We start from the raw sequence: 15,400 nt of genomic DNA on the forward strand, positions 1-15,400 counted from the left end.
GCTGGATTTTGTTAAATGCCTTTTCTGCACAATTGAGATGATCATGTGGTTTTTTTCCCCTTCATTCTATTAAAGTGGTATATTACATTGATTTTCATATGTTGAACCACTCTTGTATATGTGGGATAAATCCTGTTTGACCATGGTGTAAAATTCTTTTAGTGTGCTGTTGAATTTAGTTTGCTAGTTATTTTCTTGGGGATTTTTGTTGTTGTTGTTGGGGATTTTTGCATCTAATATTCATGAGGGATATTAGTCTGTAGTTTTCTTTTCCTGCAGTATCTTTATCTGGCTTTGGTATGAGGGTAATGCTGCCCTCTTAGAATAAATGAGCCATGTTCCCTTCACTTCAATTTTTTGGATGAGTTTGAGCAGGATTGGTGTTAATTCTTCTTGGAATGTTTGGTAAAATTCACCTGTGAAGCCATCTGGCCCTAGGTGTTCTTTGTTCAGAGGTTTCTGATGACTGATTTAATCTCTTTACTAGTTACGGATCTTTTGAAATCGTTTATTTTTTTTCAGTCAGTGTAGGTAGTTTGGGTGTTTCTAGGCATTTGTCCATTTCATCTAGGTTATCTAAATTGTTGGCATACACTTGTTCATAGTATCCTCTTATAATCCTTTTTCTTTCTGTGGGGTCAGTAATAATGTCCCCCTTTCATTTCTGATTTTAGTTATTTGTGTTCTCTTTCTGAAAACACATGGTAAAACGTACAAATCTCATAAATTGACTATCAAAGTCAGTTTAATGTTAGGTTTACAGTTTAGGATTATGTCTTAAAAAGTTCAGTAGTTTTGGAATAGATTGTAGACACAAAGCTAAAGGTAGTAGTATAACACCTGCCTTGAACAGAAAAGCTCTCATGACAAGGTGTAATTTCAAAACAATCCTATATAAAAAGATTAACTTCCTGGAAGTGGGTAAACTGTTCTCATCTATGAAAACACGGGAGGAAAAACACAGCAAAATATTTTAGGAAACTGACTTCAATAGCAATATTCCCCCTTAGCCATATATATATATATATATATATATATATATATATATATATTTAAAGGCTTGAATTGGTTAGTGAATCATGATTTTTTACACATGCCACTAATAGAAAAGGCATTCAAAAGGAATTAAGTAACTGATGAAACTAACATCAGCATATTACCTTGGGCAGTAGCAATTATTTCATTTTCAGCAGGACTTGAAAAAATTTGCTAACAATAATACACTACCTTTTCTTGAAGATGAAGTGGGATATAGTAATTTCATAGGGTTTGGTATTTTCCAAATTACATTGTAACATTGGCACTGATTCAAAAATTTTATCTTGCTTTGGCAATAAGCCAAAACAAATATCCAAACTAAAGTTAATAAATGCATAAACTTTAATGATTAAAATTATTCACCTGTATTTTCCTTAATAATTGGTCAATTTTCCTATTTAGAAGTTTAGCTATTTTAGTTACCTTGCTTAAATATACCTTATGATGAGAAACTAAGGTATCAACATATTACAACAATCACACTTAATTTTCTTCCTCTCAGATAACTTTTTCTCTCTTCCTTGAGGAAGTGTCTGGTCACCCTAAAGTTTAAATTCAAACACTTTATCTTAACAATGGAGTCACTGATATAAATGCCCTAATTAACCAGAAACATTCAATTTGAATATAAGTTTTAATGATGAATTACAGTCTAGATATCTTCCTTATCTTAATATCCATGCTCTTTCACAAACTGTAGTTTTCTCTAACTTATAGGAATTATTTAAGTTTTAAAAAGCCTAAAGTTCTTTAACTGCACAGGATATTTCTAATTATGAAAATTATTTTTATAGTAAAGCAAATAAAAGACATGGCTCAAAGTTTGAAAAGTTCTCTGTCTTCATGGCTTATCACTCTGTATAAAAATTCTGGAAACAGAATTACAGAAATCAAACCCATAAAAAATCTTTTTGGTATAATCAGATTTCTTCATTATATCTTGCATTAGAATGTAGCTTAATCTGTTGTAATCAATTTGACCTTCTGACTACCATCACAGAAAGTTTTTAAGACTGAAGTTAACCCAAAAAATAGAACAAAGTTTTACTTTAAAAATCTGTGTTAGCATGAAGATAAACTCAGGCCAAGAGACTTCATGCTTGCCTCATTCAATATCCTAGAGAGATCCTTATGGATGGTACTATTGCTAAGCAACCTATCACAAGATTACCAGAATCTCATTTGGATAATTAGATGAATTTTGGAAGATCTGTTGGTTCAGAAAGTGACTGACTTATTAGGTGATCAGTAAAAATTGTGAAATTACATTATGTGAAAAATCAAGTATTCAAAAAATACTGACTTCAAAGTTATCTTAATTATTTACTCTATTCTCTTTGACATAATTATGCACATTTACTTCAGAATTGGACAAATATGCATAGTTATGCATATTTATTTCATAATAGAATATGTTAACCTAAACAATTTCTGTAGGTTAGCCTATTTCCTAGTTTATAACCATTATCAAGTCACAAGGTTTTGAAGATGTTCAAGAACAGACTAAAAATTTGTACTTCCCCCAAAATTTAAAGCTGAAAGTAGAATTCTTACTGAAACCAACATGTCCTTTAGTTGCCATCTCAGGTGGTATGTCTTATCTATTGTAAATTCTTCAAGTAAACCAACTGAATACAAAGAAAATTTTTTAAATGGATCTTAAAATTCTATTATATAATAAAATTGACTTTAAAAGATCTGCCTTTAACAAAGTCTAGGACAAAGAGTCTACATTTATAGAAGAGAAGAGATCCAATTATCTGATCAAATTATCTAATAAATGATAAAAATGTTAACTGCTGATAAAAAATAATGCTCATCAATATTTTATATGCATGGTTAGTATTTTATTCTTTAAAGAATGGTTCTAAAACATCACACTAAGTCAGGCTGAAAGGTAAAGCTTAAAATAGTTTTATAAGGATAAGTTATAATACATGTAATGACAGCTCACACTACAAAATCTTGATCTTAGAGTTTATACACCTAGCTGGTGGTAGCACCCAGGTTTTTCAGCTAGCCAGTCATCATTTTTCTCTTGTCTGCATAGACTTCTTCTCATTAGCTGCCTTCTGCTTCTGCTGCATGATCTCAGAATCCCTATAATGGGGGGAAAGGCTGTAAGTTGTTAGAGAAAAATTGATTTTATGTTCTCATTTAATATTTTCTACATATACATATAACCCATTCATAGTATTAGTAGCTAATTTAAAAGCAGATATAAACATTCATGCCTTTCCAAGGATGGAGACAGAATGCAAAGGGGCAAAGATTATACTTTTGAAGTTATATCTTATTTTTTCCATGTATGTCTTTATTTTATTACTCACCTAACCATACACTGGATAAAGGGGGTGTTAGTCACAAGGTTTTTACAACCCCATGGTCATAAGATAAAAGCTATATAGTTATACAATCATTATCAAAGATCAAGGCTACTGGGTTACAGTTCAACAATTTCAGATATTTCCTTCTGGCTGTTCTAATACACTAGAAATTAAAAAGAAATATCTATATAATGATGCAGTAATCATAATCATTTGTTAAATCCTAACTTCTCAATTACAATTCCTCCCTCTTGTTTGACCATCTCTCAATCTCCAGGGATATCTGGGCAATGATCATTCTAACTTCTTCATGCTGAAAAAGGGTGTCAACATTATCGGGTAGAGGAATGAAACTAGTTGATGTTCTTGGAGAGACTGGTACCTCTAGGTTTTGGGACTTATCTGGCATAGGAATAATCCAGAGGCTTTAAGTTTCTGAAAAAATAAACTTAATAAGTGAAACTTTTTATAGAGTCTTAGACAGAGCCCAGAGTATTCTTTAGGGTTTTCAGGAATACTGTTGGTTGGGACTTGGCATACTGTGGCAGTTTGCAATATCTGACTGAAGCTTGCATAAGAGTAACCTCCAGAATGACCTCTTGACTCTATTTGAAATCTCTTAGCCACTGAAGCTTTATTTTGTTTCATATCTTTCCCCCCTTTTAGTCAAGAAGGCATTGTCAATAGCATGATGCCAGGGCCAGGCTCATCCCTGGGAGTCATGTCCCACATTGCCAGGGAGACTTAAACCCCTGGAAGTCGTGTCCCAGGTAGGGAGGAAGGTAGTGAGTTTATGTGCAGAGTTTGGCTTCGAGACAGAGACCACATCCAAGCAACAAAAGAAGTTCTCTTTTGTGAGAGATCTTATTTTGAATGCTATCTCTACTGTTATAGTCCTTTCAAAATGTGAGCAATTCTCATCAGGGTTGAGCAGAGGAATAGCTATAAATATATATGTGTCTAATAATAGGCAGCTATATGTAGAAAAAAACAAAATTACTCTTGGTTGTTAAAGCTAATTCATCCTAAATTTTTCTCCTGAAAGAAGAGGTATGTAAGAAATCTATTATTTCCTAATTGGTACCTAGGATTAGGACATAGATGTTATGAAGCAACTCAATTTCTTAAGGGTCAAAAAGCCCAATAGCTAGTGATTAAAAATGGATTACACTAAAGACAAACAGTATATTCAGGGCTTTTTCTTAATCCTTTGTGTCTCTGGCTGAATCTCCACATGCCACATTATCTGTGAAACACAACCAGTCTACCTGGCTAGGTGGGCCATGAATTTGACCCATATTTTAAAAATATAATAAATGGCTAAAGTGTCAGGGACTTTACTGGTTCTGGCTTAAGTCCCACAATGCCTCTGAGTTACTATCTTCATGTTTTAGATTAAAAAAATAGAGCAAAATACTTTGTCCCAAAATTTTATAAAAAACAAGGTTTGTCTAATTTTAAAGTCAAGGCTTTTTTGTATGTTGTTATTGCAAAGATTTAGTATTAGATTTTAATTCAGAATTGAATACCCCTACCCACAATGGTAAACATTGCTGCAATGCCAATAGCATAAACAAGGCATGAGAAGGGAAGAAAAACAAGACAGTTACAAAGAAATAAGGTATAGTGGAAAGGGCAAAGGTAATAGTTATTGTTCTGTTTGAAACCAAGCTCTGTTGTGTTTACTGTAAACTCTTAGCAATGTTAATGTTATTGTTCCAAAGCCTCAGTTTCCTTTTCTATATAATATGGCTAATTCCACTTTTCAGAGATGTGATAGAGATAATACAAAGAATGCATAGCACAAAGGTTCATAAATAGTGGATATTTAATAAATACTATTAACTGAACCAAGTTAGTCTTGGTTCTGCAATAAAAAAATACTATTTTAGAGTTGCTGAGTTCACTTTTATTCCAATGTTAATAAACAGCATTTGAAGATACAGCTTATTACTTTAATAACCAATGGTTAACTCCAGTTGCACAAGAAAATTATCTGAGGATTTTTTTTTTTTAGGTCTGGTTTAAGGTATAACTTAGGCATAATCAAATTTACCTGGGCTTTTTAGTGCTCAACTCCAGGTAAATTAAATCAGAACTGGGTGTGGGGCCCAGGCTTGAGTAACTGTCCAAGTTTACCAGGTGATCCTAATGTGTAGCCAGGATTAATAACCAATGCTAAGGCAGATGGAAGCATTTGTAGTCAATTATTCACCTAACCTCCAAGTTACATGTGGACAGTAAAATTTGATTTAAGAATAAAATTAAACTTTGGTTAGCCTTTTCAGAAATATGAATTTATTTTTTACTTAAGCTGCAGTTTCATTAGAGTATTTCTGTAGCAGTTTTATATTATGTTGTCACATACAGTCACTTATCAAGGCTGTGTATCTGCATTCTCTCCAACCTGATGATCTTCCAGAAGTCAATATCAGCTACATATATGTCTTTATCTATTTTAGAACACATAAATATAACTGGATCACTTGTTTGTCACCCAGATTAGTTTGAGTGGGTTGTCTACTTTGAAAATATTGTATCCCTAGTACCTAACAGTTCTTTGAAAAAAGATGTTCAATTATTTTGCCGAATGAGGGTTTTATGATTATTGGAACTGCAGGAGATTTGCTGCAAGGCACAGTATAGTTTTAGACCTTTAAATTTTTCATCCATGGGTTGGAATAATGACTACCACACACGGTTTTAGTGTGCTTGGCACACAACACATACTCAGTAATTGTTACCCTTTTCTGCAGGTTAGGCCCAGTTAATCCGAGGGTTTAAATAAATGCTTTTCATTCTCCCAAATGTGGCTTTAATAAAAACTTCAGCGACATGAGAATTCTACGAAGTACCACTTACCTCAGCTTTCTCTGAGAGATGGTCAAGCTATCTTCTTTTCTTTTTCCCTTGCTAATTTCCTGGGTTTTCTTCATGTTTTTCTGGCGGGCAAGTTCTCTCTGATTTCCACCTACGACGAGAAACAGTCCTGTTCGTTTCCCATCTCCAAAATTATTAATAATTCCACTAAAGGAATTAAAAGGTTCTCATTCAAATGCATCCGAAGTTTGCCTTTTAAGAGATAAGCCAGCAAGTATAGTTTTGAATGGAGTTCCGAGATCTGACAAGGAGCAAGCTTAAAGATAAACACTTAAAGACTTAAGAGTATTATACCAATCACGGTATTGACTGGCGATGAATGCCAGATCTTTATAAAACGGGCCTTCCAATCGCTGTCTATATGGACCGGTATTCCAAAATAGGTTCTTGCTTTTGAGGGGTGTGGGTGGAAAAAGCTAGATGCACAGACAGCAGACACCGCACAAGTTCAGACCCTCATAATTCGACTTCTGGCTAGCAAAGGCAGACGCTTTTAAAACACTGCCTGAGAGGACTAAACAAAAGAACTAGGAGGAGAATCAGTCGGAGGTCCCTATCCTCATTAGGCCATACTACTTTAGGTATCATTTAGAAACTGTCTCCAGACAAGGATCCCTCCCGGAGCTGCCGTCTCCGCACACCTCCCGGAGGGGGTGGGGGGGAGAAGTGTGTTCTTTAGACACTATTATCGTGCAAAGCCGCACCTGAGAAGCAGGCTCCTGTCTGACTTTTCCGGCCAGTCTCCTTTTGCTGACTGAAGACTGGGCCCCCCCCGGACTAAAAAGGATTCACCAGCTAGCCCCTACTTCTCATGCCAGCCGCGCCCCCCGGGCGGCCTCCGGGCCAGGCTAGGTACTGGGCACCACCGAGCCGGGGATTTCCCCGCGCGACTCCTCCCGCCCCTCCGCACACTCACGGGCCATGCTGACCACCGGACGGAGCCTGGAAGAGAGCGACTTGAAAAAGCAACAGCTCTGTAGCACGCACAGCCTTCTTTCCTACCCTTGGATCTGGAAAACTGAGCCCGCGCCTGCCGTTCGCTGGGTGACGCCTCTGAGCCGTCAGCAGCCACACCCACGGAGACCTGACAACAGCCGCCGGTGTGACCCAAGGGCGACTGCGCGTGCGCTAGCGGGCTAGTTCCCGGGCGGGGCGGAGCGGGGGCGTGGCAGTCACAGCTCTGGATAGTACCGCCGCGCCGCTTACCCAGATGCAACGCACATGGTGAAGTCCAGAAACCAGGTCTTTGTCTTAGAGAGGGATAGGCGTGTTTGTACTAGGCACTGGACCTTGATCAGCCCCCATTTTTAGTAACAAACAACAATAAATACTTCAAAAGCTAACTTTTTTTCCACAAATAACTTAGCTTTCATTCATCGTTCCAGAAGCGGGAAGGGAGGAAGGGAACTGAGCAGATGGATGGTAATTATGCGAAAAGCAATGTTGGCCATTTTCATATTTTCCTTATTCTCACAACAACCCTGCATGGTATCCTTCATTGTTCTCATTTTACAGAAGAGGAGACTGAGACCATAAAAACTAACCTAACTGGATTGATTTAGGTGATGAATGTACAACTATGTAATGGTACTGTAAACAATCGAAAGTACAATTTGTTTTGTATGACTGCGTGGTATGTGAATATATCTCAATAAAATGATGATTAAAAAAAAAAAAAAAAAAAAAAAAAAAAAAAAACTAACCTAACTGGCAGAGGCGGGGCAAGATGGCGGAGTGGTGGGGAGCAGAATTTCGTCTCTCCCGTAGAGCAGCTGGCAGTTACCCAAGAACTATATGAAACAGTGTTTTCGGGATCTCCAGTAACCAGTCACACATTGGACACAAGTTTGGAATTGGAGGAAAAGCTGAGACCGCAGCGAACGTTGTAAGTTCCCCGGACCAGGGGTCTGGCGCCCCTCCCCACCCAGACCTCACAGACTGTCTTGCTGCCGGCTCCCTGAAAGGGGGGAAAAAAAAACCTAAAAACAGCAATCTGCTGAGGGCAAGAAGGGAGGCTCAAACCAGCCTCAACTGCAGAATTAATTAACAAATTAATTAACTAACTTTGGGAGCTGGGGTGCTAAAGAAGGGCTGGGCTCCAAGAAGTGGGGGCACGTAAAAGCAGGCACCCATTCCCAGACTCCAAAAAAGCCATTTTTTTTTCCCTTACATTTTGTCCCTTCTGGCTTCTCGCTGATCCCTTATCTTTTTGCATTTCAATAGCCCCCGGCAGGGGTGGAACTGAAGCGGTTGGAGAGTGATTATTAGACAGTAGCCCAAAGCATATCTTTAAATGCTCTATTCTGACACTGACAAAACTTCCAGGCTGGGGAAGAACGTTTAAAAGAGACTCTTTTTTTTTTTTTTTTTTTTTTTTTTCTTTTTTATTTTTATTTTTTTGTTTTATAATTTTTTTTTTTTTTAAAATAAAATTAATATATGTGGTTATTTTCTATCGGAAAGCCCAGGTTGAGGGACTAGGCTGGGCTTGAGGGGGGACAGAGTACCTACAGTGTCTTTGAATTCCATATTCACTACTGAAGGCCTCCACCCCCGTCTTTAATTGGCAACTCAGGCTGACCAAGGAATCTACCTGGAGAGGCCCCAGAGAGGAGAGAGGAGAAGGGAATAGTGCCCCTGAGAGACAACTGGAATTCTGAGGATTGGGGGAGTGGAGGGAGGCCCAGCTCAACTGGCAGTCCTCCTTCTGGGAATTCAGACCCCAGGGGCTGGAATTCAGATTCCGGCTTCAGTCAGCCACGCCCCTGACAGGATCAGAGTCACCAGGAGAACTAAAGGCTCCATACCTCCTTACACTGGTGGGGGAGCTGCGGGCTGGCCAGCGCCACCTGCTGGACAGGAGAGGAAAAGCACCAATTCTAAAGGCCTCATAGGAGGGTCTCATTCTCAGGAAAAATCCATACCCTCCCAATGAGACCTGGGCCTCACTAGACTGGGAAAATCTGACTAGGGTCGACCACATCTGAGGAGACCCACTCACAAAAAGGTTACATAGAGGCAGAGCAAGAAACAGAAAAAACAAGGGGGGGAAATTCCGATCAACTAAATAGAACCTAAGTTAGAGGTCTAGAATAAGTTGAACTGAATAACAGAGGCCAGAAAACAAAGCCAACCAACAAGAAAACCACTAAGTAAAAGACAGAAAACAAACTCCAAAATAAACTAATCAAGAGAATCAGATGCCTAGACAACTTAAGATAACAAGCCATACCAGGAAACACTAAAACATGGACCATCCAAAGGAACAGACTAATAGCTCAGCTGAGACACAGGAGTGGAGGCAACTAATGCTAAATAAATTTGGTGAAATGAAGGAAGATATAGCAAAAGAGCTGAAGGATATAAAGAAGACACTGGGAGACCATAAAGAAGAATTCATAAACAAAAAAACAAATGGCAGAACTCATGGGAATGAAGGCCACAATGGAGGAGATGAAAAACACAATGGAGGGACACAACAGTAGATTTGAACAGGCAGAAGAAAGGATCAGTGAACTGGAAGACAGGTCATTCGAATTCATACACATAAAAGAAGAGATGGTGAAAAAAATGGAAAAATATGAGCAGGGTCTTAGGGAGCTGAGTGACAACATGAAACACACAAATATACGTGTTATGGGTATCCCAGAAGGAGAAGAGAGGGGAAAAGGGGCAGAAAGAGTAATAGAAGACATATTCACTGAAAATTTCCCAACTCTTATAAAAGACAGAAAATTAGAGATTCAAGAAGTACAACGTACCCCAAATAGAATAGATCCCAATAGACCTACTCCAAGACACTTACTGGTCAGATTGTCCAATGTCAAAGACAAAGAGAGGATTCTGAAAGCAGCAAGAGAAAAGCAATCCATCACGTACAAGGGAAAGTCAATAAGACTATGTACAGATTTATCTGCAGAAACCATGGAGACAAGAAGACAGTGGCATGATATATTTAAGATACTGAAAGAGAAAAACTGCCAACCAAGAATTCTATATCCAGGAAAACTTTCCTTCAAAAATGAGGGAGAGATTAAAACATTTTCAGACAAACAGACACTGAGAGAGTTTGTGAATAAGAGACCGGCACTACAAGAAATACTAAAGGGAGTGCTATAGGCTGATAGGAAAAGACAGGAGAGAGAGAGTTGGAGAAGAGTGCAGAAATGAAGATTATCAGGAAAGGTAAAAGGAGAGGAAAAAATAAGATATGACATATAAATTCCAAAAAACAAAATGGTAGTAGAAAGTACTGCCCTTACGGTAATAACACTAAATGTAAATGCATTAAACTCCCCAATAAAAAGACACAGACTGGCAGAATGGATTAAAAAACAGGACCCATCTATATGCTGTCTACAAGAAACTCACTTTAGACACAAGGACAAACATAGACTGAAAGTGAAAGGTTGGAAAAAGATATTTCATGCAAACAACAACCAGAAAAAAGTGGGAGTAGCTATATTAATATCAGACAAGTTAGACTTCAAAAGCAAAACAATTAAAAGAGACAAGGATACTATATATTAATAAAAGGGTCAATTCATCAAGAAAACATAACAGTCATAAATATTTATGCACCAAACCAGAATGCCCCAAAATTCATGAGGCAAACACTGCGATCACTGAAAGGAGAAATAGATACCTCTACAATAATAGTTGGAGACTTCAATACACCACTCTCATCAATGGATAGAACATCTAGACAGAGGATCACTAAACAAACAGAGATGTTGAATTGTATGATAAATGAACTAGACTTGACAGACATTTATAGAACACTACATCCAACAACAGCAGGATACACTTTTTTCTCAAGTGCTCATGGAACATTCTCTAGGATAGACCACATGTTGGGTCACAAAGCAAGTCTCAACAAATTTAAAAATATTGATATTATACAAAACACTTTCTCAGACCACAATGGAATGAAGTTGGAAATAAATAAAAGGCAGAAGGTCAGAAAATTCACAAACATATGGAGGCTAAACAACACCCTCTTAGAAAACCAGTGGGTAAAGGAAGAAATTACAAGAGAAATTAGTAAATACCTCGAGACAAATGACAATGAAAACACAACTTATCAAAACTTATGGGATGCAGCAAAGGCGGTGCTGAGAGGGAAATTTATTGCCCTAAATGCCTATATTAAAAGAGAAGAGAGAGCAAAAATTGAAGAGTTAACTGCTCACCTGGAGGAATTAGAGAAAGAACAGCAAACTAACCCCAAAGCAAGCAGAAGGGAAGAAATAACAAAGATTAGAGGAGAAATAAATGCAATTGAGAACAGGAAAACAATAGAGAGAATCAACAAAACCAGAAGTTGCTTCTTTGAGAAAATCAATAAAATCGATGGCCCACTGGCTAGGCTAACAAAAAAAAAAGAGAGAGCAGATGCAAATAAATGCAATCAGAAATGGGAAAGGAAATATAACTACTGACCCTGCAGAAATTAAGGAGATAATGAGAAGATACTATGAGCAACTGTATGCTAATAAACTAGACAACTTAGATGAAATGGACAGCTTCCTAGAAAAGCATAAACAACCAACATTAACTCAAGAAGAAATAGATGACTTCAACAAACCAATCACAAGTAAAGAGATTGAGTCAGTCATCAAAAAGCTCCCAAAAAGGAAAAGCCCAGGACCAGATGGTTTCACATGTGAATTCTACCAAGCATTCAAGAATGAATTAGTACCAATCCTGCTCAATCTCTTCAAAAAAATTGAAGAAGAGGGAAAGCTACCTAACTCTTTCTATGAAGCCATCATCACCCTAATACCAAAACCAGGCAAAGATACTACAAAAAAAGAAAATTATAGACCAATTTCTTTAATGAATATAGATGCAAAAATCCTCAACAAAATACTCACAAATCGAATCCAGCAGCACATTAAAAGAATTATACACCACGACCAGGTGGGATTTATTCCAGGTATGCAAGGCTGGTTCAACACAAGAAAATCAATTAATGTAATACACCACATCAATAAATCAAAGCAGAAGAACCACATGATCATCTTGATTGATGCAGAAAAGGCATTTGACAAAATTCAACATCCTTTCCTGATGAAAACACTTCAAAGGATAGGAATAGAAGGGAACTTTTTCAATATGATAAAGGCAATATATGAAAAACCCACAGCTAACATCACACTCAATGGGGAGAGACTGAAAGCTTTTCCTCTAAGATCAGGAACAAGACAGGGATGCCCACTATCACCATTGCTATTCAACATTGTGCTGGAAGTTCTAGCTAGAGCAATTAGGCAAGAAAAAGAAATAAAAGGCATCCAAATTGGAGAGGAAGAAGTAAAACTTTCACTATTTGCAGATGACATGATTCTATATGTAGGAAATCCAGAAAAATCTACAGCAAAGCTACTAGAAGTAGTCAATGAATACAGCAAAGTAGCAGGCGACAAGATCAACACGCAAAAATCTGTAGTGTTCCTATAAACAAGTAATGTGCAACAAGAGGAGGAAATCCAGAAAAAAATCCCATTTACAATAGCAACCAAAAGAATCAAGTATTTAGGAATAAACTTAACCAAGGACACAAAAGACCTTTACATAGAAAACTATAAGAAACTGCTAAAAGAAATTGAACAAGACCTGAGAAAATGGAAGAACATACCATGTTCATGGATTGGAAGACTAAATATAGTTAAGATGGCAATTTTACCTAAACTGATTTACAGATTCAATGCAATACCAATTCAAATCCCAACAACTTACTTTACAGAAATAGAAAAACCAATAACTAAATTTATTTGGAAGGGTAAGATGCCCCGAATAGCCAAAAATGTCTTGAGAAAGAGGAGTGAAGTGGGAGGTCTCACACTACCTGACTTTGAAGCATATTACAAAGCTACAGTGCTCAAAACAGCATGTTACTGGCATAAGGACAGATATACTGATCAATGGAATCAAATTGAGTGTTCAGAAGTAGACCCTCACATTTATGGACAACTGATCTTTGATAAGGCAGTGAAGCCAAAGCAACTGGGAAAGAGCAGCCTGTTCAATAAATGGTGTTTGGAGAACTGGATATCCATTTCCAAAAGAATGAAAGAGGATGTCCATCTCACACCTTATACCAAAATTAACTCAAAGTGGATCAAAGACCTAAACATTAGCACCAAGACCATAAAACTCTTAGAAGAAAATGTAGGGCAATATCTTAAAGATCTTGTGAAAGGAGGTGGTTTCTTAGACCTCACACCCAAGGCACGAGCAACCAAAGAACAAATAGACAAATGGGATCTCCTCAAAATTAAACACTTTTGTACATCAAAGGACTTTGTCAGAAAAGTCAAAAGGCAACCTACACAATGAGAGATGATATTTGGAAACCACATATCAGATAAGGGTTTAATATCCCGAATATATAAAGGAATCCTGCATCTCAATAACAGAAAGACAAACAATCCAATTACAAAATGGGCAAAAGACATGAACAGACATTTTTCTGAAGAGGAAATACAAATGGCTCAAAAGCATATGAAAAAATGCTCAGCTTCAGTGGCTATTAAGGAAATGCAAATCAAAACCACAATGAGATATCATCTCACACCTACCAGAATGGCCATTATCCAAAAAACAGAAAATGACAAGTGCTGGAGAGGATGTGGAGAAAGAGGCACACTTATTCATTGTTGGTGGGAATGTAGAATGGTGCAACCACTGTGGAAGACAGTATGGAGGTTCCTCAGGAAGCTAAATATAGATTTGCCATATGACCCAGCTATTCCATTGCTGGGTATATACTCAGAGGAACTGAAACTTAAGACACAAACAGACATTTGTAAACCAACGTTTATTGCAGCATTATTCACAATTGCTAAGAGATGGAAACAGCCCAAATGTCCATCAAAGGACGAGTGGATAAACAAACTGTGGTATATACACATGATGGAATATTATGCAGCTGTAAGACAGAACAAAGACATGGATCATGTAATAATGTGGATGAACCTTGAGGACATTATGTTGAGTGAAGTTAGCCAGAAAGAAAAGGACATATTCTGTATGGTCTCACTAATATGAACAGACATTAATGAACAAACTTTGGGAGTTAAAAGCTGACAACACAGGCGACCAGGAGATAGAAAGAGGGCAGAGATCAGCCATTTGATGCTGAAGGACTACAGAATGTTTAGGATTGATTGCATAGATCCAGAAATAGATAGCATAATACTGTGTGATGGTAGCACATTATTGTAAGTACACTGAACAAAGATGTCTGTGAGTAAAGCTGAAAGAGGTGGGATAGGAGAATGTATGACACCAGAGGTAAAGATAGAGGATAAAGACTGGGACTGTATAACGTGGCAAAAACTGGAGTGGCCAATGACTGTTACTAAATATACAAATATAAAAATGTTTTTGCATGTGGGAAAGCAAATGAATGTCAGCCATGTAGAAATTTGAAAAAGGGATGGTATTCAGGAAAAAACATAATCAAAGCAAACTGGAGTCTATGGTCAACAGTAACATTATAATATACCTCCATTAAATGTAACAAAGGCAATACGCCAATGCTAAATGTATATGAGAAGGGGATATAGGGGAGTAATATGAGATTCTTGGTAGTGGTGTTATTTGCTGTCCTTAGTAGTATATTGTATTGTATGACATGTTATTTTTCTTTTTATCATTTTTTCTTATTGCTAAAAAAACAAACAAACAAACAATTTTTCTTGTAGTAATCTGTATGTTCAAATGCTGATTGTGGTGATAAATGTACAACTTTATGATGATACCATGAACAACTGATTGTACACTATGGATAAATGTATGGTATGTGAATATAACTCTATAAAATTGTAGGAAAATATATATATAGGAGTAAAAGTGTTGGAGAAAACATGGTGAGAGGGATGATGCCTCACTAATATGGACTAACTACAATGTGTAAACTCAGAATTGAATCTTAGAACATAGCCTAACATGGACACAATAATTGTAATAGTCCCTAGATTGTAAGCTCTTACAGCAGTTAACTCTATCCCTGAATTGTAAGGCCTATCTCTAAACTTTAAGATGCTGATCCCCTAGCGTATGTTGTCACAGACATTGGGACTGGCGGTTTGATGTGCTGAGCCCTCAAGCATGGGACTTGCCCTTATGAAGCTCATTACCACAAAGGA

At 37.2% G+C, this 15,400-nt stretch overlaps 1 protein-coding gene across 1 annotated transcript; it reads right to left on the reverse strand.

Moving 5' to 3' along the window:
• Positions 1 to 2,861: 2,861 nt before the first annotated feature.
• Positions 2,862 to 7,351, reverse strand: LOC119508089 (small EDRK-rich factor 1). The gene is made up of 3 exons (XM_037801535.1): positions 7,162 to 7,351; positions 6,228 to 6,336; positions 2,862 to 3,138 (listed from the first exon to the last, which is right to left on the reverse strand). Exons 1-3 carry the CDS (start codon positions 7,166 to 7,168, stop codon positions 3,066 to 3,068), a joined length of 189 nt encoding a protein of 62 aa, XP_037657463.1. The 5' UTR covers positions 7,169 to 7,351; the 3' UTR covers positions 2,862 to 3,065.
• Between the last annotated feature and the right edge of the window lie 8,049 nt (positions 7,352 to 15,400).

Source organism: Choloepus didactylus, chromosome 13 (assembly GCF_015220235.1).
Source record: "Choloepus didactylus isolate mChoDid1 chromosome 13, mChoDid1.pri, whole genome shotgun sequence".
Classification (NCBI taxonomy): Eukaryota; Metazoa; Chordata; class Mammalia; order Pilosa; family Megalonychidae; genus Choloepus; species Choloepus didactylus.